General features: G+C 32.7%; 4 protein-coding genes across 4 annotated transcripts; 3 read left to right on the plus strand and 1 right to left on the minus strand.

Annotated features, from left to right (window-relative positions):
• Window positions 1–1,960: 1,960 nt before the first annotated feature.
• Window positions 1,961–5,749, plus strand: LOC108329764 (uncharacterized). Its single transcript, XM_017564128.2, has 2 exons — window positions 1,961–3,213; window positions 5,223–5,749. Exon 1 carries the CDS (start codon window positions 2,127–2,129, stop codon window positions 3,210–3,212), a length of 1,086 nt encoding a protein of 361 aa, XP_017419617.2. The 5' UTR covers window positions 1,961–2,126; the 3' UTR covers window position 3,213; window positions 5,223–5,749.
• Window positions 5,261–10,018, plus strand: LOC108326906 (bifunctional aspartate aminotransferase and glutamate/aspartate-prephenate aminotransferase). The gene is made up of 11 exons (XM_017560509.2): window positions 5,261–5,385; window positions 6,680–6,982; window positions 7,053–7,296; window positions 7,423–7,516; window positions 7,618–7,721; window positions 8,187–8,435; window positions 8,517–8,630; window positions 8,843–8,926; window positions 9,231–9,401; window positions 9,485–9,598; window positions 9,716–10,018. The coding sequence occupies exons 2-11, from the start codon at window positions 6,921–6,923 to the stop codon at window positions 9,842–9,844; spliced, it is 1,365 nt and encodes a 454-aa protein (XP_017415998.1). The 5' UTR covers window positions 5,261–5,385; window positions 6,680–6,920; the 3' UTR covers window positions 9,845–10,018.
• Window positions 10,019–10,161: 143 nt separating this feature from the next.
• Window positions 10,162–13,971, plus strand: LOC108326905 (bifunctional aspartate aminotransferase and glutamate/aspartate-prephenate aminotransferase). Its single transcript, XM_017560508.2, has 10 exons — window positions 10,162–10,825; window positions 10,907–11,150; window positions 11,289–11,382; window positions 11,483–11,586; window positions 11,908–12,156; window positions 12,247–12,360; window positions 12,569–12,652; window positions 12,874–13,044; window positions 13,128–13,241; window positions 13,718–13,971. Exons 1-10 carry the CDS (start codon window positions 10,722–10,724, stop codon window positions 13,856–13,858), a joined length of 1,419 nt encoding a protein of 472 aa, XP_017415997.1. The 5' UTR covers window positions 10,162–10,721; the 3' UTR covers window positions 13,859–13,971.
• A 3,944-nt stretch (window positions 13,972–17,915) lies between these two features.
• Window positions 17,916–23,133, minus strand: LOC108328029 (sulfate transporter 2.1). The gene is made up of 12 exons (XM_017561804.2): window positions 22,693–23,133; window positions 22,569–22,617; window positions 22,274–22,481; window positions 21,988–22,162; window positions 21,383–21,448; window positions 21,054–21,284; window positions 20,828–20,954; window positions 20,447–20,733; window positions 19,124–19,317; window positions 18,964–19,052; window positions 18,523–18,599; window positions 17,916–18,378 (listed from the first exon to the last, which is right to left on the minus strand). Exons 1-12 carry the CDS (start codon window positions 23,023–23,025, stop codon window positions 18,253–18,255), a joined length of 1,962 nt encoding a protein of 653 aa, XP_017417293.1. The 5' UTR covers window positions 23,026–23,133; the 3' UTR covers window positions 17,916–18,252.
• Window positions 23,134–23,487: the final 354 nt, after the last annotated feature.

Raw genomic sequence — 23,487 nt, forward strand, 5'->3', positions numbered from 1 at the left:
CTATCTTTTATATTTTAAAAAATCATACACTTCCATTTCTTTTTTTTAACGGATGTTGACATCCGTTGAAGAAAAAATTCCTCAACGAATTTTGACATTCGTTGAAGGATTTTTTAAGCTTTCAACGAATGTTGAAATCCGTTGAAATTTTCAAAAAATCCTTTAATGAATGTCGAAATTTGTTGAAGAAATTTTCCTTCAACGAATATCGAAATCCATTAAAAAAAATTTCAAAATCCATTTAAAAAATTTTCAAAAATTTTAAGGGATTTCGAAATTAGTTAAAGAAGGTTATTTTTTGTATATGATGGTACAATGAGCAATGTGGAGTGGTGTAGGGAGTAACCCTTTTATAGTAATAGCTTTAGTATTAGAAGAGATTCTATGGTGGCTGGTAGTTAATGGGAGTGTTTCATCCTACACCTTCAACATCTCATCTGTACCTCCAAAAATTCTATTTTTAACCTTCTGACCTGTACTTCCAACTTTTTTAAAAATTTCATTTTTAATTTTAATAAATATCTTTTTATTTTCATCTCTTTCCAATTAAAAACACTTTAATAAATATCATTTTATTTTATTCTCTTTAATAAGGCATTCTACACCGTAATAATAATATATTTTAATTTAAAATTTAAGTATTATTTAATATAATTTTATATTTTAATAATTATTAAAATATGATTTATATTATAATAATATTAATATTAAAAATAATAAAAATAAAAATAATAAAAATAAAAATAGTATAAAATTTGATTTAATATATTCAAATATATTAAATTATATTAAAATATTAAAATAAGTTAAATAATTATTAAACTTTAAATAAAAACAAAATTTTTTAAAAGTTTGTTTATCAGATATCAAAATCAGTTTTGTTATTTATTTAAAATTTAATCAATATTTAATTTAATTAAAAATTATAATATTATTTTATATTTTTATTATTTAATAATTATTAAAATATGATTTATTTTTTTATAATAATTTTATTAAAAAATAAAACTAAGAGTATCTATGAAATAAAAATAATATTAAAAATCACATTTACTATATTTAAATATATTAAATTATATCAAAATATTAAATTAAATTAAATAATTATTAAAATTTAAATAAAAAGCAAAATTTTAGAAACATATGTTAATCAGATATAGAGATCTAATAAATTTATGATCGGGTATGGATATCCGATAAATTTATGATCGGATAGGATATCCGATAAATAAATTTTTCTAAAATTTTGATTTTATTTAAAATTTAATAATTATTTAATTTAATTTAATATTTTAATATAATTTAATATAATTTAATATATTTAAATATATTAAATGTGATTTTTAATATTATTTTTATTTTCATTATTTTTATTCTTATTTTAGTTATTATTATTTTTATTTTTTAATAAAACTATTATAAAAATATAAATCATATTTTAATAATTATTAAAGTATAAAAATATAATAAATAATGCTATAATTTTTAATTAAATTTTAAATAAAAAACAAAACTGATTTTCGATAATAAGTTTTTGAAAATTTTTGTTTTTATTTACAATTTAATAATTATTTAATTTATTTTAATATTTTAATATAATTTAATATATTTGAATATATTAAGTCAAATGTTATATTATTATTATTTTATTTTTATTTTTATTTTTATTATTTTATTATTATTTTTTTAATATAACTATTATTATAATATAAATCATATTTTAATAATTATTAAAATATAAAATTATATTAAATAATATTTAAATTTTAAATTAAATTAGAATTATTATTAAGATGGTGTAGAGTGTTTTTAATAAGAAAGAGAAGAAAATAAAAAGATATTTATTAAAATGTCTTTAATAAAAAAGAGAAGAAAGTTAAAAATAAAATTTTAAAAAAGTTGGAGATACATATGTCAGAAGATTAAAAATAAAATATTTGGAAATACAGATGAGATGTTGAAAATGTAGAAAATGTAGGATGAAACACTGGGGCTAAAAAGTGGACTATGCCCAATAGGAAATCATTAACAAACAAACCCAGCTAAACCCCCTTCTTCTCTACTGTGAACTATTTCTCGCTGACTCCGGCGAGATCCGTTTCACATATCCGGCGTCACTTTCCGTCATGGACTCGGAATCTGAAGTCCCTGATTCTCAACCGCACCCTCTCTCGAGCCAAACTGTGGACGCGTGTCACGACATGAATTCCCTTGAAGACCTCGCGAACCGCGGCGCGTGGCGTTCAGTCATCGACAAGGTCTCCCGCGCCCGCGCCCTGTCTCTCCTCCACAAGCCCCACGACCACCTCACATACCTCGCCTTCAACGCCCTCGCATTCACAAAACTGCGTCGTTTCAACGAAGCCTCGGCGGAGCTGGATTCCCTCGAAGACCTCGATAGTTCCCACTACCGCTACGAAACCTACCCCAAAATCTACCCTAACCGGGTGGGATCGATGGTCCCTTTCTCCCTCCGGTGGCTCCACGCCCTAATTCCAATCAAACTAGGGCAACGTCAGCAGGGAATGGATCGCTTCTACACACTCCTTGACTTCGTGCGCGGGAAGATCAGGGAAAAGGGGGAAAACAACAACCTCGGCGTCTCCCTTAAACTTTGGCGTAAACGAGAGGTTTTTGTCGTGAATTGCATCATAGGGCACCATTTGAGTCAGAAAGAGTTCGGCGTGTGTTTGAGTTTGATGAAGGAGCTTCTCTCTCGCGATGATGGTTCGGACCCTTTGTTGGTTTCGCAACTTGGGTATATGCAGTTGCAGATTGGGGACTTGGAGGGTGCGAAAGTTTCTTTTTTGAAGGTGGAGAGTGAGGGAAAGAACAATGGGTCGTTGAGCGAGGTTGAGTTTAAGAACCTTGTGAATAGGAACAAGGCGTTGGTGTATTTGGTTGGTAAGGATTATGTCTCGGCGGTGAGAGAGTACGAAGAGTGCATTGAGAGGGACAGCGCGGATGTCGTGGCTGTGAATAACAAGGCTCTGTGTTTGATGTATCTTAGGGACTTGTCGGATTCTATTAAGGTGTTGGAGAGTGCTCTTGAGAGAGTTCCCACGGTGGCTCTCAATGAGACGCTTGTTGTCAATTTGTGTAGTATGTATGAATTAGCGTATGTTAATCACTCTGATATTAAGAGAACGCTTAGTAATTGGATTGCTCGTGTTGCACCTGATGATTTTGATGCATCTTGTACTCGTACATGAGGTAAGTAGTTACTTTCGCTTTGCTTTTGACTTGTATTCTTCTAATGTATCACCGATCTGTTTTCTCTTTTCATTGGACAAAACTTAAATACACTTTCATTGGTATTTGGGTGCAATCTTCATTATAATTGGAGTTATGTTTCGGTAATTTTTGTTGACATTTGATGCAATCTTTTATTATACCAATTATCGAGTCAAAACTTCAGTTCTGATTGGAGAATAGTACCAATAGTATCTACGAAACGACATTTAAGTTCTGTGCCGTTTAATTTATAGGATGCAATGCTAGATGCTACATTTCTTTGTTTGCATAACTTTCAACAATTTCTTTGGCCTGTCTGTGTGTGTCTTGTTGATGGATTTGGATTTTCATGAATAATAATTAATTGCATCTCGATGTAATTGAAGTATCCTGTACTGAGCTGCGGGTTAATTTTGCAGTATCTTCACCTTTCTCATCCTTCGTTTTCTTCCGAAGCCTAGTATAAGTGTGATTCCACTTGGTTTTTCTTTTTGGTTTGTCGTGAGGGATGCAAAATAACCATCTCAGCTCAATGATACCTAGGTTTCCGAATATCATGGTCAGTGCATTAAACTCCGAGCTTCCTGTTGTCCCGAGTTTGTCTGTCAGTCTGTATGCAGCAAAGGCTTCTAGAATGTCATAGTTAGGGAGGGGGCCTTTGGATGTAGATCTCCATGGATTCTTTTGAGTTTTTATCTTTGGTTATTTTCTTGTGGTGGAACTTTCATGAGGCAAATAGGTGATTTCTGGTTAAGGAACGGCATCATGGGTTGGCTCCAATACCAAATTTCCTCGTCTCTCTTGAGTGATTGTGTTAGATGAAGTCACATCTTTCGATTGGTGCTTTGGAGATGCACTTGGAAGATGAACAATCTTTAGTTTTCTGATGTTACTTTCAGCATTGGTGCTTGTTTTTGTCAATGGTAGTCGTATCAGCATTTTAGGAGTTACCTGTGAGTATAACATACCTTTTCTTTTTTCTAAATGGACCGGACTGGCTGGTCAGATTGATGAATTGATCAGGTAACCAGTTCAGCAAACTGGTATAAAACCTGTTATTAAAAAATACTATTGAAATTTCAATTTACTTATGTTAACATTTTATTTAAACTTTTATATGTATTTTAATAGTTAGTTATCTATAAATTTAATATATTTGTTCAATCTCGGTTCAATGGTCGGTCTATTTGTAAAATCAGAAAAAAAAATGCTCCTCCTTGTCATCTTTTATGCGTCATTAAAGATGTTTTTTTTAGAGCATCTCCTTTGTAGGAGTCATTATGTGAAGTTTTAATGTGGATTCTACTGTCACATCACTTTTACAATCTTACTGCAATTTTTACACAAATAAAACCTGCGCTCTCAGTAATGTTTTATTTGGTTGTTGACAGAAATATATATTTCGGAGGAGAAACTTAAATTTTCATTCTTATGATCTAGACTTTTATTTTTTATGCCATGTCAACGTACTCCAATGGGGAGATCTTATAAGACCCAGGTCTTAATCTTATGATCTAGTGTATGCCTGCAATGGAGATGTTCTTAGAAATAAATAAATATAATAAATCTTCTTGATCTTAATTAAATATTTATAAAAAAATTTGTTTTACCTTTTTTTTTTTCGTTTCTACATTAGAACAACTGTTTATATGTGAATTAATTAAATGGCAGCTGGAAAGTATGAGTATGATTGATTGAGCAGTTACTGATGTCATTATAAACTTTATAAATGGTAGTTAAATCTTTCAAAAATCAAACCTTTAGAAATAAACACTTACAAGACAAAAGCGGTGGTGGTTGACTTTATTTTCTGTTGAAAAGAGCGGATTAGTGCCTTTTTGAAGGCTGCAAGATTCTTCATTCTTACTCTGAGTAGAAGATAATTGTAATAGAATGCACAGAAATTGCTAGAGAAATCAATTTAAAGATTTATTTTTAATACATTTGGAGGAAATGTTCTTATTTCTGGTTGATCTATTTATATGCAGAAATAGTGGAGGTGTGGTGTGTTTGTTTAAAATTCCTAGAAATGCCACTCGCCAGCATGACGAAGGAAGAATCACTGGTAATTGCTGCTCAACCATTCGACAGTGAATTCATCCCTGCTGGTCATGTATGGGACATCCAGTAGGTTGCCTGGTGAATGAATAGGTACAAATATGGACTAAAGTAATTAGGTCTGTCTGGTTCACACATCTTGTTCAGCTGTATTCCTAACCTGACAGCGTAAAAATTCTATACATATGAGAGACTAATGATTATAACAAAACTCTTGCATTACATTCATTCAATTCATCAAGGTCATTGTATTGTTGTAGTGTTGGTTTCTTCATCACATAATCCTGCCCCCAAAAGGAAGAGTTCTGTATTTTAGTTTTGCTTATCCCTGTTGACTCTACTTCAAGTCTGCAGATTGATATTTGCATATGGTTTTTATTTCCTCATCGGACCTCGCTGCTGTTTATTGAATATGATTGGTAGAAAATGAGATAAAAATGTAATCCCAAATTCTTGTGCAATTGACGTGTGTTCTCATTTGATTATGTTACATTTTAAGACTATTATATATATCTCAACACTTAAAGAATGAATTTGGTCATTTGGGATGGGTCGATTAGAGTGGTTTATATTAAAGTCAAAATGGTATATTACTGAAAGGTACTTGTCCCTCACAAAATCTTCAAACAGTTTGAAATTCTATTAGAAGAGTACATGAATGTCTGATTATGAACCGAGTAGTATTACTGCCTTTTGTGAAAGATGCTGATAAAGAAAAACTGCCTTTTTGAAAGATGCCTGTGCGAATCGACAGAAAGGTAATCGATAGAAGCAAGATAAATCAGTGAATTTACGTTATTACTAAATTTCATGGGATTTCATGGGTCATATGATTCCCGAATATATAACCTATAAAACGTAAATTTATCTTGATAAAACTTATCGAAGTGAAATGCTATAATATTCCAAATCGTGGACTATTCCTGTACATCCTTTTCACTCGCAACACGATCGGCCAAAAAAAAAAATATGGAAGCGAAGAACGTGCTGACCTCGGTTTGATTGTCGTTGAATTGATGAAGAATCCTGAATATTGGATTTCTGGTTGATAAAAAATTATGATCTTCCACTGTATCTGAATCTCATCTCTCTACCCGCTATTATCAAACTACGGGTAATTGAAGTATGCTTGAATTAGAAAAAAATTATTCTTTTTCTTGACCAAGAGATTTCGAACTAATAATGATCGATAGATTAAAACAACTTCATTCATTCGCTTCCAAATGGTTATTGTTCTTCTCATCTCAAGCCCGAAACCAGAACATAAGAGAAATCAACAATTTTTAAATAAATATTATTATACTACCACATCGTCCACCGACTTTTTCCTTAAAAAAAACCTTGCCACCTACTACAGTTTATTTATATTTTGAGGTTTTCCCTGTAGGTTGATGAAGTTGAAATAGATCTTGTCAACCAGCACAAACAAGAAAGTATTTGCTTAAGTATTGAAGAAAAAGACATGCTTATCTGAGCTCTGCTTCTTATTGCACTAAGTCAACTCTATATCTCCAACCCCATCTTCCTTTCTCTGCCTCTTTTTACTTAAATACTTTCATTCTTTACTTGGTGTTTTAACTTTGCGTAGATTCTTCTTATTTGCCTATCCAACTGCACTTGCGATTTCCATGGCTAATGCGCTTCATATCGCTGCCATGTCTTGTGGTTTTCCATCCCTATCCACTCTTAGGTTACTTCAATATCCTTGAGTCGTTATTCTTCAGCATCGCTTGTTGCTAATGCTTTTATTGCCTTTGTAGAACCATGCATAAAGATAAACACGTTGAGCTGAAAAGAATGGCTGTGGCGATTAAGGCAAAGTCTAATAGCGATTTTGATGACTCGGGCGTTGATATTTCTTTGAGTCACAGAGTTGATGCAGTGAAGCCTTCCAAAACTCTGGCCATATGTGATCACGCCACTGCTCTTTCACAATCTGGAGTTCCTGTTATACGCTTATTTTTTGGAGAATCTGATTTTGACACTCCTGCTGTAATAGCCGAGGTGATTTCTCTGTAAATTTCACTCTCTTAAGTTGACAATATAAGTGTTTATTCTTCTTTTCATTTTGTCCCTTTTCTTTTTGTATGTGTTGTATATTCATGATCATGAGATGTATGGGAATGATAGGCTGGAATGAACGCAATTCGTGACGGTTATACCAGATATACCCCCAATGCTGGGACGTTAGAATTGCGCCAAGCAATATGTCACAAGCTAAAAGGTTACTTCAGAATTCAGATGATTTGCGTGTTTGTGTTTTTTATTTATGATTATATTATGTGAGGTTTGGAGTTTGATAACGTGACTGGACTGTTTCTGCAGAGGAGAATGGAATTATACATTCTCCTGATCAGATTGTGGTCAGTAATGGAGCCAAACAAAGTATTGTTCAAGCAGTGCTTGCAGTTTGTTCCCCAGGAGACGAGGTTTGAAACAGCTTTCTACTTACTACAAGCATCTAGAATTGGTTATGCTACCGAGTTATTTTAAAGTCAAAGAAAATTGTCTAATCCATTTAAAATCTGGGAACAAAATTGAGTTAAACAGCTTATGAAACTTCAGAAGTGCTCTCCTTTTGAGGCTTTATTCTTATTGACATGGCTTCTTTTGTTCAAATTATTCTGCAACTAGACATTCATTTTCTTATTCTAGAATATTTTTATCTTCCAAGTTGTATTTCTCCGTTTTTCAAACTCAATATGATTGTCATATATTCGAGGCCCCGCAAACCTTATTCTCACCATTATGCAAGTTAAAATTTAGTCCATATTGTGCACCTGTTTCCATTTATAAAATTACTTCTATTGTGGTTTTAGAAGACTTAAATATATGTTATCCTTTTGCAAACTATGGAGGCTTTCATTTACGTTGTGTTGTGAAGAATGTTTCAGGTTATTATTCCAGCTCCATTCTATGTGAGTTACCCAGAAATGGCACGACTGGCTCATGCAACACCTGTGATTCTTCCAACCCACATACTGAATGATTTTCTTTTGGACCCCAAACTGCTAGAAGACAACCTTACAGAAAGATCCAGATTGCTTATTCTTTGTTCACCATGTAACCCAACAGGGTCTGTGTATCCTAAGAAATTACTGGAAGAGATAGCCCAAATTGTAGCAAAGCACCCCAGGCTACTGGTGCAGACATACATCCATGATACTTGAATGTTTTCTCCTCAACTATAGCTCCTTACACACCTCTATGGCTGTTGTATTCAGGTTCTTTCTGATGAAAATTATGAACACATAATTTATGCACCGGCAACTCATACAAGCTTTGCATCTTTACCTGGAATGCGGGAGAGAACTCTAACTGTTAATGGACTTTCCAAGGTTTTTCAGTGATGATATGTGCTCTTACTGATTGAGTGTAAATTCTAATTACTATAGATTTTCTTTTGAGCATGTTGTTGTCTGTGTTGTTCATCCCTTGTTTTCATTTTCTACTCAGTGCAAATTCTGTATTTCTTGTAAAGTTCGTAGATTATGAAAACGTAGAAAGCTTCAGGTCTGAATTATGATGCTTTACAACTTTCTTCTTGTAGACATTTGCAATGACTGGTTGGCGGCTTGGGTATATTGCTGGTCCAAAACATTTTGTTGCAGCATGTGGAAAGATTCAAAGCCAGGCATGCTATATTTTTCATTTCCATTTGATGAATTATGTACAACCAAATATGAAACTTTTCTTGGTTTCTTTTTGCTCCAAGACATCTAATGGATATTCAATGAGGAAATAAAAAAAAAAATTATGTTTTAATGAAATTGTACAGAACAATGAAATTTGCTGTTTAGTACTCTCAAATGATCCAAGTCAAAGTCCCTACTCTTCTGCCCTGTTCCCCTGTTTATCTTTTTTCCTTTTCTAACTAAGTATTGATACTCTAATATAGCTAACTGTTGGGGATATCTAACACATTTTATGGAGCACAGTTTACTTCAGGAGCAAGTAGTGTATCTCAGAAAGCTGCAGTTGCTGCATTAGGATTAGGCTATGCAGGAGGAGAAGCTGTTTCTACCATGGTAAAAGCTTTCAGGGAAAGAAGGGATTTCTTGATTGAAAGCTTTAGAGACATGGATGGAGTGAGAATATATGAACCACAGGTGTGAAAGGTGTTTGATTATCATCCTCCCTATTATTAGTTTCTCCTTTTCTTGAAAAAACGTACTATTCTTTTCACATTCAGGGTGGATTCTATGTATTCATTGATTTGAGCTCTTATTATGGAAGAGAAGCTGAAGGGTTCGGTTTAATCGAAAATTCTGACTCTCTCTGTCGCTATCTGCTGGAAAAGGGCCAGGTATTCTCATTCAATGGCCTTCAAGATTTTACTGATATACTAAGAGTATTAAGTTCAAACTTAAGAAACATAATAATGGCCTAAGTCGTAACTTGATGTTTTGATGACTCATTACAGGTTGCTTTGGTTCCAGGGAGTGCATTTGGAGATGATTCTTGCATCCGCATCTCTTTTGCAGAATCCCTTTCTACTTTAAACACAGCAGTAGACAGAATTAAGAATGCACTCATCTCTCTAAGCTCTTAAAAATACATTCAGTTTTTCATTTATTTCTAAACAAAAGATTTACAGAAAGTTTGAGATTAATTTAGGAGAATAATGGGTCCTGGTTGATTCCTGCTAGAAATTACAAAGTGAAGTAATGAAGAATCTTGAATATTGATTTTCTGGGTGATGTAAAATTATTATCGTTGATCACAATCATCGTATCTGAATCTCATCTCTACCAGCCATTTTCTAACTAATCGCTCAAGTATACTTTTTGTTTCAAGTTATAAAACATTCTTTTTCCAGACATTATTTTGAAACAGCGTCACTCACTTCCAACTTAATTTTGTTCTTCTCTTAAGCCCAGAACGAGAACAATAAAAATCAACAATTTCTACACGTTCTAGTTTAATTTTATAGGAATAATATTTCAGTCTTATTAATAGATAGGATTATAAATGTTAGGATGGTCATATTTTAATACCCAACTAAAAAACACTTTCTTGAAAATCTAAAATAGTAATATTTTAATTTTTTTTAACTTAAACTTTTAATATATAGTACTATATTATTAAAATGAATTGTTAAGTGAAAGTAATTTTTAGAACATGTCAAACAATCATTTACATTACAAAACACTTATAAATAGGAAATTTTAAGGTTGTCGGTCTAGTTGGTGAAGTTGAAGTGTACATATTTGACCAACGCAAACAAAAAGCTGGTAGAAGTAGTAGAGGAAGATGTGAAGGAAAAGAGAAGTTACCCTTAGCTTTGCTTCTTAAGCACGCGCCAAAACTTCCACCAACTCCATCTTCACATCTTCCTCTACCCCCTTTCAACTTATATATAATGCACTTTCCTTCTTTTCTTAGAGTTTCAACGTTGCATTTGCATAGAGAGCTTCTTATCATTTTCCATGGCCAATGCACTACAAAACGCCGCCATCTCCACAATCACGTTTGGAGACCACTATTCCGTTTCTCGTTGCTTCTTTCCATCCCTATCCACACTTCCTTTCAGGTTACCTCAATTCTCTTCTGCCATTCCACTTCAGCATCACTTCATTGTCGTTGCTAATTAATGGTTTTATTGGCTTTGTAGAGCCATGCAGAAAAGAAATCACGTGGAGCTGAACAAAAGGGTGGTCGTGGTAAAGGCAAGAAATAAGAGTGATTTTGATGACGTAGAAGTTGATGTTTCTTTGAGCCACAGAGTTAATGCTGTGAAGCCTTCCAAAACTGTGGCAATAAGCGATCATGCCACTGCTCTGTTACAAGCTGGAGTTCCCGTTATTCGCTTAGCGGCTGGAGAACCTGACTTTGACACACCCATTGTTATAGCCGAGGCGAGTTTTTGTGTAAATTTCCATTTGTTTGTAAATGTTATCGATAAATGTGTTTGTTCTTCTTTCTTTTGTCCCTTTTATTTGTGTACTGTATCATGAATTCATGATCATGGCCTGACATGCATAACGATGATATAGGCTGGGATGAATGCAATTCGTGACGGTCACACTAGATATACACCTAATGCCGGAACCTTGGAATTACGCCAAGCAATATGTCACAAGCTAAAAGGTTACTTCAGAATTTAGATGCTTAACGAGTATATTTCTCATTATTGTTATCATTATGCGAGATTAGCCGTTTGAAGTATGTTTCATGACTGTTTCTGTAGAGGAGAATGGAATTACATATACCCCAGATGAGATTTTGGTCAGTAATGGAGCGAAACAGAGTGTTGTTCAAGCAGTGCTTGCAGTTTGTTCCCCAGGAGATGAGGTATGAAATGAAACACCTTATATACTCCACCATGAGCATCTACAATTTCTGAGTTTGAGTTTTGGTGAGTATTAACAGAATTGATTTTGGTTAAACACAAAGTCAGTAAGGTAGCCAAAATTAATTCGTTAACATGCAACAACGAGTTAACGTTTATCTAAAACCACATTAGCTGAATTTTTAAAGTGATTCTAGTTAACATGAAACCAAAGATGCACTTACGATATTTGTGGTTTTAGAAAACTAATAACACAGATGTTATTTATCCTTTTGTAAGCTGTGGAGGTTTTCTTTTACCTTCTTGTGCTGCGAATGTTTCAGGTTATCATTCCAGGTCCATTCTATGTGAGTTATCCAGAAATGGCAAGACTAGCAGATGCAAATCCTGTGATTATTCCAACCCACATATCTAATAACTTTCTTTTGGATCCGAAACTGCTTGAAGCCAACCTTACAGAGAGATCAAGACTACTTATTCTTTGTTCACCGTGTAATCCAACAGGATCTGTCTACTCTAAGAAATTACTTGAAGAGATAGCCCAAATTGTAGAAAAGCACCCCAGGCTTCTGGTACAAACAAGCACCCATTACGCTTGAATGTGTTTTCTCCTTTTCCTCAATGATAGTCCATTTCAAGATCTCTACGGCTGTTTTACACAGGTTCTCTCTGATGAAATTTATGAACACATAATTTATGCACCTGCAACTCACACAAGCTTTGCATCTTTAACTGGAATGTGGGACAGAACCCTAACAGTGAATGGGTTTTCCAAGGTTGGTCTATGATGATATATGCTCTTACGTATAAAGTATACAGTTTCTAATTGGTATAAATTTTCTGTTGTGCATGTTGATGCTTGTGTTCTTAATTGTTTTTTGTTTCTGCTCCATGCAAATGATGTATTTCTTAGAATGTCTGTAAATTATGATAAATGTAAAAGCCTCGGGTCTGAATTATAATGGTTTTCAACTGTTCTTGTAGACATTTGCCATGACTGGGTGGCGTCTTGGGTATATTGCTGGTCCAAAACACTTTGTTGCTGCCTGCGGAAAGATTCAAAGTCAGGTAGGCTGCATTTTCATTTCATTTCATTTCACTCAAAATCAAACTTTCTTGATTTCCTTTTGCTAAAGAAATTGGGCTTGTGTTGCTATTTATGTTATACGTAACATATACTGCTTAGCTTTCTGAAATGATACATAACTGATATTTCTAACTATTATACTCTGACCAACGCTTAACTAACTACTGAGATATGGATATCAAATACATTTTATTGAATACAGTTCACTTCAGGGGCAAGCAGTATATCTCAGAAAGCTGGTGTTGCTGCATTAGGACTAGGCTATGCAGGTGGAGAGGCTGTTTCCACCATGGTGAAATCCTTCAGGGAAAGAAGGGATTTCTTGGTTGAAAGCTTTTCAGAAATGGATGGTGTGAAAATATCTCAACCACAGGTGTGAACTTATCAGCATGTTGCTTGACCCTCCTTTTCCGCGTTTTAGCTCCTTCCTTTTATTAAAAACTTTTTCAATTTCAGGGGGCATTTTATCTGTTCATTGATTTCAGCTCTTATTATGGAAGAGAAGCCGAAGGGTTTGGCTTAATTGAGAATTCTGACTCCCTCTGTCGATACCTGCTGGAAAAGGGCCTGGTATACTCATTTAAATGACCTCTTAAGATTCTATACATATTTCATCAGCTGGAAAATTAAAAGTGATTTTCTCACACAAAACAAATATTATGACGGATAAAATGAATATATTATGACAAGAGTTATCGTATCATACTTTTGGAAGTCATAAAAGATAAGTATATTTTACAACATATCGAAAAAGTAAGTTATAATAAACTTAATCCACTCTCACATACTCATTAAAAATTAAAACATTATATAAAGATGAAAAATCTATTGTCTTAAAGTTTTGAATAAAGAAAAATATCAATCTTTTATATAATTAGACTCAGATATAATTAGTGATTAGTATTTATGTCGATGAACTCCTTTCTCCGTAGAGCGAGCAATACTTTTTTTATCACCTGTCATAACTACTATGACATATTTTTTTATATCTGATAGCCTAAGGCTAATCCTTAACTTTGGTGTGTTGCTGTTTTGATTTACAACAGGTTGCACTGGTGCCGGGAAGTGCATTTGGAGATGATACTTGCATCCGCATTTCTTATGCAGAATCTCTTACTGTTTTAAAGACAGCAGTAGAGAGAATTAAGAAAGCGCTTATCCCTCTAAGCTCTGCTGCGCTTCTTTAATTACTATTATTTGATCTATTTTTTATTTGCATAATGTTACATTCTCTTACCATATTCTTTTGATATTTTGTAAGTTATTGTTAAATGAAAGACTGATTGTATATAATAAATATCTTGGAAAATATAAAATATGTTCAATTATTTTATGAAAATAATTGGTTTTGAGTGACTCCGGAGCTAAAATACGTACTACCCTCGTTTATGTTTAAACATTACAATTTGTGTAGTAGGGTTGGAAATCTAGCTTTTCATGTCATCCTTATAATGATCCGAGTCAAAGTTATTTGCTTTAGAAAAATAAAATATGTAAATCAAAGGTAGTGATTCATGGCTTAAATATTTTTTTTCATTTGGTTTTTTTATTAATTTTGGTTTTGGTTCTTATATTTTAAAAATTGATTAATTAGTTATCAAACTTAAAGAAGTGTGTACATTTAGTTATTTTATATATGAATTTTACAAATAATATCACGTTATCTCAATTTAATTTTTCTATTCATTTTTCTAGAGGGTGTGTTCACTCGGGGGAGAGGAATTGAGGGAGAGTGAGTGAATGAATTTGAGGGTGAATTAATTGTTGTTTGTTTGAGTGAATTTCGAAATAAATTGGAAGTAAACGAGAGTGAATTTGGAAGTAAAGTTTATAAAAATTAGTGTAGGATTTGATTTATGTGAAAGATAAAAAAAATTTGTTTAATTGGTAGAAATTGAAGATTACCAAAATACCCCTAGTTATTAAAGTAATATAAAATAATAATGGTTAATGTTACATTTTTAAAAATGTTTATAAAGAGTAAAAAATTAACATTGATTTTAAAATTAATTTTAATATTGTACAAAAATTTTATTTTAGTAAAATGAATTTATTTTTAATTTTCATATTTTTAATAATTTAGTAAATTGAAATAATAATAATAATAATAATAATATTATTATTATTATTATTATTAATTGTATATAACGGATAAAAAAGGAAAGTGATGTTTTTCTCCCGCAAATCTTCTCTCATTAGAGGGAGATGATTTTAAGCTCATCCCTCAAATCATTCCTTTCATTTCTTCTTGAATATGTGCAAGTGAACAACCAAAATCCCTGCACATCCATCTCTTCAAATCTCTTTAAACAATAAATATGTGGAAGTGAACATAGCATTAAAGATTGTCACTAGATAATAATTTTTGCTATAAAAAAATGAATAAACTTAAATACTTTTAAAAAGGGGAGGATTAGTTTAATCAATTTAAAGGTAAAAAAATTATCAAATGGTAGTTTGAAAAAAACAAAAAAACGTTCGTGACCAAAAACATTTTGCCTTAATGTACTTTATATACACTTTGAGCACTCTAAAATAAAAGCTAAAATTTGATGCAAATAAATAAACAGATAATTGCAACAAATTCTTTGTAGGCTTTAGTATGTACCGGCCACCAACCTTGTCCGGATCAAAATATCCGGAAACCTATATTTCCGCGTGGTGGTTGCAGGAAGAAATTATATGTGGTGCAAAAGAAACACTCCAAGAGAAAAGCCCATGGGTTACATCCTCTTACTCTCAATCACTTAAGTTTATAGGAAGGATAATTTACCAAGATGATGTCTCCTTCATAAATGATATTATTGAATTACACCACCTTCACAACAAGGTGGTGGATATTGAAAAGAAAAAAGGTAAATTTTTTTTATGTAAAAAAAAACTAAAAGAATGAATATTGTTCTTGAATTACATCTCACGTTAATTGAGATTTGAATCTCTCATACTAACCAAAATCAAATTATATGTCACCGAATAAAACAAAATACTTTTGAAATTTACGAGCTAACAAGTATTTCGATTGCCACTTTAAGAAAATAAACTAATGGTGAAAGAGCAACGTGCTTCTTATTATATTATACATTTTTAAAAAGTAACTTGAAAATTTTGTTATTATAAAAGAATTATATAAGTTGTTAGCAAAAGCTATTTAAGAGAATCTCTAATATAAAAATCTGACTAGATCTTTATGGCAGGTGTTATTTTATTTTAAATGGATTTTATTATATCACTTTATTTGTCATTCTACGGTAATTCTTTTATGAATTTTAGAGCGGTCAAAATGGGTAACCGACCTGACTCATCACGGGACCACTTAGTAAGTCAATTCAACCCGACTCATTTATTAGCGAGTTGAAAAAATTTGAATTCGACCCGACCCACCACGGGTTGGTGGGTTAAACGGATTGACTTATTGACTCAATTAACTTTTTTTTTCACCCTCTTCTTATATTCTTATAACATGTTATTTTGATCCATCAAATTCAAACAGTAATAATTGGACCAATTGTTATAAAAGAAAATGAAACAAAAGAAATATATTGTTATATATATTCTAAGCTATCAAGCATAAAATTTTGACAATTTAGTTTAATGACACATACACAATCGTTTGACCAAGAAACTACATATAGCCGTTAACAAAAATATATAACACAACATAAAACTGTCATGCTTGTAGATAGGTCTAAAACAAAATAAAACAAATGATATATTCCTGAACTAATTTTATCCATCTATTAAATTGGAGTCCTGAATAGATAAATCCACAGTATTATTATGCTCTCTTGAAGCATCTTAATACTCTCTTGTAGCATCTCCATGTGTAATATTATTCAATCTATAATCTTAGGGTTTTATTTGCAGAGGAAAACTTGGGGAACTTTTGGAAAGACAACAATGCGAAAGGCTTTATTGCTAAGTAAATGTGTGTTTTGAATAATTAATTTAATTAATTTGATTTCAATAAAAAAATAGATTTGAATAATTAATTTAATTAATTTGATTTAATTAAAACAAATAAGTGGGTTGGTGAGCCAACCCGACCGACCATGGGTTCAACTCGTGTGAGCTGGGTTCTTAGTGAGCCGGGTCAAAATTGACTCACATAAAAAATTTTGCATTTTTTTTCCAACCAAACCCGGTTCAAACCCTTGGTGAACTGGGTTGACTCACGTGTTTCGACTCATTTTGACGTTGATGAATTTCATTCTAAAGATAACCTTTTCTACGTATATTTGTAATTTTTTATTTACAATTTAATCTTTTATAAGTTGAAAATTAATATAATTGTACAATTAAGCTTGTCATTTTCAAAATCTAAATTTTATCTAAAAAGTTGTTATATTTAAGATGTTCTTATGTTAACTCAGAAAGCTTATAAAACTTTGCATTGAACATTTCTAAGAAAAGTGTCAGCATCTTTAGTACAATTCTGCATAAAAAAAACGAGTGAGAAAAAGAAGAGAACAGTGTATATAGATTGAATGTGGACAAGGTACACTAAGAAGTTCGCAAAATGTACACTTTGGAAAACGTGAAGTTGTGCCTAAAGTTAGTGCATGCTTAGTGTCTCAGAACACTTACTTCTATGAATCTATCCCTCTTACCGTCTAAGCACATCAACCACTAAACTTAATTTTATCTACTTTTCAACTCTGCAAAAGCCCTACACTAAAATAAATAACACCATTCCCATGTAACTCACTAAAGCATGTGTGTATAATTTAATATGAAAACTTTACACCGACACTATTTTTGTAATTAATTGTGGTTAAAAATTTAAAAATAATATGACAGCTTTATTTTATTTAATTATATTTATTTTTGCTCATAAAAAAATAAACCATCATTTTTGTATGCATGAATTAAGACATAATAAACATATTTAACGAAAAACATCGAAGGACCAATACGAAATATATAATGTGGCAGAAAAGTAGTAAGTGCAAAGGAGTTGACTTGCAAAATCTATTGTACTAGTAGTGGACAAATGAAAATGAATTGGAGTAAGTTGGAAACATGTTCAACGTCACATAATAGAAAAATATGCTTTCATACGTATAAATTTTTTATATTGATTTTACACATAATGAATTTTTTTTTTTTAAAAAAAATTGTTTTTAATTTTCCTTTTTACATATTTTAGATTATTGTATACACTTCAAATATTTCATTCATTTATATAAAATCGATTCTCACTCCTGCTATATATATTTAAATGTGCTAAACTTTTTCACTTTAAAATAAAACATTACGTAATGAACTTAGTAATTTTTGAGCTAAAAAACTTCCACCAACACTGACCAAAAGTATTTGCAACAGTTTTACACACAACTTCAAACAGCAATCTTATTAAGCACACACATTAGCAGAAACTTGCAGCATCTCCAACAAGATATTTCTACAAGATGATTTATTCTAATGTCCCATTTGTACATACTTGGGACTAGAAATACAAGCAAACTCATAAGCACTGTTGCGATTTTCCAGAGAGAAATGGATATTGGATACTGTTTTGAACTTTTTTATTTTACCACACATCAGACTGAGCAGTTAACAGTTGAAGCTGCGATCGTATATCTTAGCAGCGGCTCTTGCAGCCAACAGCTTCTTCAACAGTGAGAAATACTCTGCCACCGAATTTGGAGACAAAGTTTGAAACCTTTAGCTTGTGTATCACTTGCCACCTAGGGTTCGCAATGGCTAACTGAGAACAACACAAAATCCACTACGTCATCATTCTTATACAACACTTTCATATTGTTTATCATCCATTTAACCAAGCTTAAAAATGGCCGTGAAAATTTTCCCTTGATCATCATCGGTTTTGACTGAAACAAAATGAAGTTACCTGTTTTCCATGTGAAGACAAACTCTTGTGCAGTTCCTCCAGAGAAGCAATTCCAGAGGTGTCAATGTTCACCAAATCTGTAGCAACCAAACATCATGATTCAATCCAAGAAACAACAGCTGAGACAGTAAATGTTTTAATCACAACATGAATATTCCAAGATGCTTGAATAATATTTGCATTTTTAAAGGTTTTTATTTCCATTTAATTAAAAGTCAACGGAGTAGAATTTTCAAAAATATCACTTTAGCACGTCTCTGTCTATTTTCCTTTTTCATCATACTGTATTATTATGTATATGTCTGTACTTGTTTTCTTTTTCCATTTGCTGAGATGTTTACTTTTTCTTTTTTTCATCTGGTAATTGATTTCATTTTCTTTTCCTTTTTTAAGAAAGATCAATAGCCTATTATAGTAAAAACTAGTGTCAGAAAGGCTTACTGGAGGTGTCAAGAATTACGAGTTGAATGGTGGTTCTTGAATTTCCTTTGTCATCTTCTGATTCTTCCTCAGAGACCCATTTGATGATCCTTGAAACACAGATTGAAGATTAAAATCTTATTCATGTTTCTGACATTTCCCATTTGTATATGACAAATACCTTTCTCTAACGAAATTGGCATTTGCAAAGCAAAGCAACGCAGACTTGACTCGTATTATCATAACCCCTGGAATCTTAACTGCCATCGGATACTGATAGACATCGCAGAAAAAGTTAGTGCCAGGAAGTTTTCCTAGAGTTTCTGTGCCTGGTCGAATTGAGATGAGAATGATCTTTGAAAAAGATATAACCACCTACAGATGAAGAAACAAAGTAATCAGTATACAAGATTATTTACAATTAAAAAGAAACAAAGTAAACTCTTATCCATTTGGCCTTAGCAATATTTTTCCTTTCATTAATTTTCTTTTGAATGTCTTGTCACTTCCAAGAGAAAAGGACTACTTGTTTAGGCCATTTAGACAAAGAAACAATTTGACTTAATAACTTAAGCGTTAGTGATTTGTTGAAAAGAATTTATATGTGAGATCTCAGTCATGTGATTGCAACCCTAGCAAGGAATATCATTCCATATAGAGAATTTTTAAGGTGGCTTTAATTTTCAAGGTATAAATATGTCCCAACCAAAGAGAATATGCAGTTTTCAACGGTGCACATCCATTCTGCATCACTCTTAGTGCCAAATATGTGGGTCCAGTCAAGTGGTGGGGATTGCTTATATAATGTACAAGTCACTCATTTTCATGAATACTAGAATTTCTTTTTTCTGCTGAATATCATACTCTTAAAAAGTACAAATATAGCTTGTAACTTCAAAGCTTTTAGATATCCACTCTAGAGTTGCCTACAGTTGAAATATTATTGCGTTTCATAATGTTCAACAGTAAATATGAGTTTGTGTGCGCTTTCACACAACTATATATATGAATTTATTCTTATCATAATTCTTATCATTCATATATAGTTTATTATACACAAACAGTTGAAACTTTAAATGCATACATAGTAAGGTGGCAAAATGATGCTAATGTTGATTCTTCAAGAATATAGAAGAAATTTAATTGAGAGCTCTCTGAGTGAAAAGACTCCATTAGCATATATGCTGCCTAATGTGATGTTCTTAAAACAGGAACAGTTCGGCATGCTGTAAACTAGTAACCCCACTATAATAAAGATAGCATCAGCAAAAACTGACATATCCATTGTTTTATATATGGATAATTAATTAATCTATGTTAAGACTTGAACTTAATTAATCAATATCTTCATATAATAGTTTCATTTGGACTAATTGTTTGTTAATTATCATGCACATATGTATAAATATTTACGTAGTTATGTTTACTGTTTTATAGTGATGGTGATAATTGGTTGGGAGTGAAGTGATGATGAGAAGAAAAAGAGATGAGTGGCAATGATTACCGCCACTAGCAGACCAATCTCCACAGAAGCAAACAGAACTCCGAAGAAGGCACCAGCACAAGCAAGAAAATCTATCTTATCAACCTTCCAGATTTTATAAGCTTCATTGACGTCAATAAGTCCTGGGAGAGCAGATAGGATCACAGAAGAAAGAATAGCTATAGGAGTGTAATACAAGAGCTTTGTCAAAAACTGCAACGATACCAAGACCGTCATCGCCATCACAATGTTTGACACCAGAGTTTCACACCCAGCTGCATAATTAACAGCAGTGCGGGAGAACGAACCTGCCACAATTAATCTTGCGTAATCAATTAAACAAAACAACTTCATCGTTTTTATTGAAGAACATAACAAGAAAAACTCATTTTCCCTATGTACCAGTTGCAACGTAGCAAGAGGTAAAAGATCCTATGATGTTTGTGAGACCTATTGACATCATCTCCTTGTTTCCATCAAGTTGGTATCCTTTGATGGATGCAAAAGATCGCCCAACAGCAATAGATTCCTATAATGGGTGGTATCGTATCAACATGAAATGGAAAATAAGAAAACAAAAATATAATTAATATGGCAACTTGATATATAATTATAATTTGTTACTCACGGTAAGGGCAACGACAGCAACCACTAGTGCAATTTTCGCGACTTCTCCAATGTGGGGGCTGTTGAAGTCTAACTCATGGATGGAGATTGGGTTTAATCCTCCTTTGACATGTTTCACGATTTTTACTCCATTTTTATCAGCTTTTGTCAAAAACACAAGTAGAGTCGACAAAATAACTGACACCAGAGGAGAAATTGATGCCAACCAGAACAGTTTCTTCTTCTTTTTACTCTGGCAAGAGAATTAATTAGAGTGTTCAAACTAGAATCCCACCAGAATCATGCAAATAAGAGGGAGAGAATTGAAAGCTCATTCCATTTATTGCTCACCAGAAATCTCGTTGTTAGGATGAAGACCAAGAACGAGCATCCAAGGATAAAATTTCGAGGATTCCACTGTAATTCAACATGTACATGCTAGCGTTAATATGCATTAACAAAATTTGTTTAATTAGTTCTCAAATCGAAATTTTCTGCTTTTTAATTTGGAACCTTGGACTGATGAAATTATAATAGGAGCATTATTTATTATTATTACTTTTTTTAATATTATTAGAAGGATTGGAGAGTGATTTTTAAAAATTTAAAATGAGTCCCAGGCCTGTGTATATAAACAGTTTGTTACATTTTTTTCATAAAAATCAATTTTTTTAAAAAAAATTCATGTGTTTATTATACAATTTAAAACAAATTGGTTACTTTAAAAAACTATTGATTGGCTTCCAAAATAATTATTTTCACAAATAAAAATTAAATTAAATACATTCCGAATTCATTATATGTAAATACGAAAAACGAATCATATGCTATATTTTTTAATAATGAAAATTATGTTTTATAATAAGTGCAGCGAATGTTGAATTGGAATGAGGTGTCGCAGCTCCAATTTATAGGGAAAAGAAAGAAAAAGCAAAGGGACAGGGGAAGTAGTTTACAGGATTATGAACTGCTTCCCAGACAGCTTTCATGACAGAGACTATGTCGGTTTTGGTGGTAAAATGGCTGATTCCTAAGAGTCCCTTCAACTGTTGAAGCCCTATAACGATGGCTGCTCCTGCCACAAATCCAACTATTGAAGCATGGGATAGGAAATCCACAAGGAACCCCAGCCTGTGTTAAAAAGTGTTAACAAGTCACCAATCACCCATTTTGTAAATGACTTTTACTATGTATACTGATTATAAGAATTATGAAAGAAACATGTATATGAAACATGTTCACCTCAAGAGGCCGAAGGAAGTCTGAAAGATGCCAGCCAAGAGAGTAGCAAGTAGAATTAGCTTTGTATAACCCACTGGATCAGAAGCAGGGTCTACTAGTTTCTCCATCATTGAGGATAACAGCAATGAAACCACTGCCACAGGACCAATTGCTATCTCTCTAGAAGTTCCCATCACAGCATATACAATTGGTGGTACAACACTTGTATCTAAATGGTTTTATTACACAGATTAGTAAGGACTCCTCAACATGTTAAAAACTTTTAATGATTCGTAGGAAAAAGGAAGTGGCTTACAAAGTCCATATTGAGGATCAAGATGTGCCAAGGTTGCATATCCAATGCTCTATGATGAAAATTGAAAACACCATTCAACAAGCTTAGATTATAAATTAATTAGAATAAGATGAGATTTGTATACCTGGGGAATACAGAGACTGGCAATAGTGAGGCCTGCAAGAAGATCTTTCCTGAACTTGGTGGCAGTGTAGTTTCTGCCCCAAGCAAGAATAGGAAAAACGGCCTGCAGAAGTGACATGAGGAGTGTGGTGCAGGGTTGATCTGAGAGAGAGGAAAACTTTTGTTTATAGTGAGAGATAGTTTTCCTCACAGAATCTGCAACCACACGCCACGGACTTGGGGGCTCAGGAGCGTTAAGAACCCACTGAGACCTTACATCCTCTGCGTTCTTCTCAACGTCCACCTGCATGTGCAAATCCTCTGATTTGCAGGTTTCCATCGCTGAAGAAGCCATGTTGAAGTGTTTGGGAGAACTTTGTCTCGTCAAAACTGATTGATTACACTCTCATCAGACTTACCTGTGAACTGAAGAGCTGTCAAGTTGAAGAACTTGGTGCTACAAAGAAACTTATATAGACCAACAAAAAGCCTTGCTTCGGTTTCACACCAAATAAAATATGTAATAAGAGATGAACAGAGGGATTTTACATTTTACTGAGTGACATCAGAGAATAATAGTTTCTTACTTTAACGTGTGGAATAAAAATTTCACGTTTCTAACATGAAACTGATTTATTTGAATCCGAGTTTAAATAATTATAATAAATATTTTTAAAAATATCTAACTATTTTCTTTTTAATTAATTCAAATAGATTGACTATATGTTTGAAAGAATTATATGGAAATTAATGTACGAAAGAAAAAAAGTTCTGACTAGTTAAGGTGTAACCGTAACCTAAATCCAAAGGGAGAGCA

This window comes from Vigna angularis, chromosome 2 (genome assembly GCF_016808095.1).
Source record: "Vigna angularis cultivar LongXiaoDou No.4 chromosome 2, ASM1680809v1, whole genome shotgun sequence".
Lineage (NCBI taxonomy): Eukaryota > Viridiplantae > Streptophyta > Magnoliopsida > Fabales > Fabaceae > Vigna > Vigna angularis.

What these genes read in the sequence shown, in the direction of transcription:
- LOC108329764 (XM_017564128.2), top strand. Translation starts at nt 2,127, where the DNA reads ATGGACTCGGAATCTGAAGTCCCTGATTCTCAACCGCACCCTCTCTCG.
- LOC108326906 (XM_017560509.2), top strand. Translation starts at nt 6,921, where the DNA reads ATGGCTAATGCGCTTCATATCGCTGCCATGTCTTGTGGTTTTCCATCC. An exon ending in GTGGAAAGATTCAAAGCCAG is followed by an intron (nt 8,927 to 9,230) that starts GCATGCTATATT and finishes TATGGAGCACAG; the next exon opens with TTTACTTCAGGAGCAAGTAG. An exon ending in ATCTGCTGGAAAAGGGCCAG is followed by an intron (nt 9,599 to 9,715) that starts GTATTCTCATTC and finishes GACTCATTACAG; the next exon opens with GTTGCTTTGGTTCCAGGGAG.
- LOC108326905 (XM_017560508.2), top strand. Translation starts at nt 10,722, where the DNA reads ATGGCCAATGCACTACAAAACGCCGCCATCTCCACAATCACGTTTGGA. An exon ending in CACCCATTGTTATAGCCGAG is followed by an intron (nt 11,151 to 11,288) that starts GCGAGTTTTTGT and finishes ACGATGATATAG; the next exon opens with GCTGGGATGAATGCAATTCG. An exon ending in ACCTGCTGGAAAAGGGCCTG is followed by an intron (nt 13,242 to 13,717) that starts GTATACTCATTT and finishes GATTTACAACAG; the next exon opens with GTTGCACTGGTGCCGGGAAG.
- LOC108328029 (XM_017561804.2), bottom strand. Translation starts at nt 23,025, where the DNA reads ATGGCTTCTTCAGCGATGGAAACCTGCAAATCAGAGGATTTGCACATG. An exon ending in GGGAAGCAGTTCATAATCCT is followed by an intron (nt 21,449 to 21,987) that starts GTAAACTACTTC and finishes GTTGAATTACAG; the next exon opens with TGGAATCCTCGAAATTTTAT. An exon ending in TGTCTTCACATGGAAAACAG is followed by an intron (nt 18,379 to 18,522) that starts GTAACTTCATTT and finishes TGTTGTTCTCAG; the next exon opens with TTAGCCATTGCGAACCCTAG.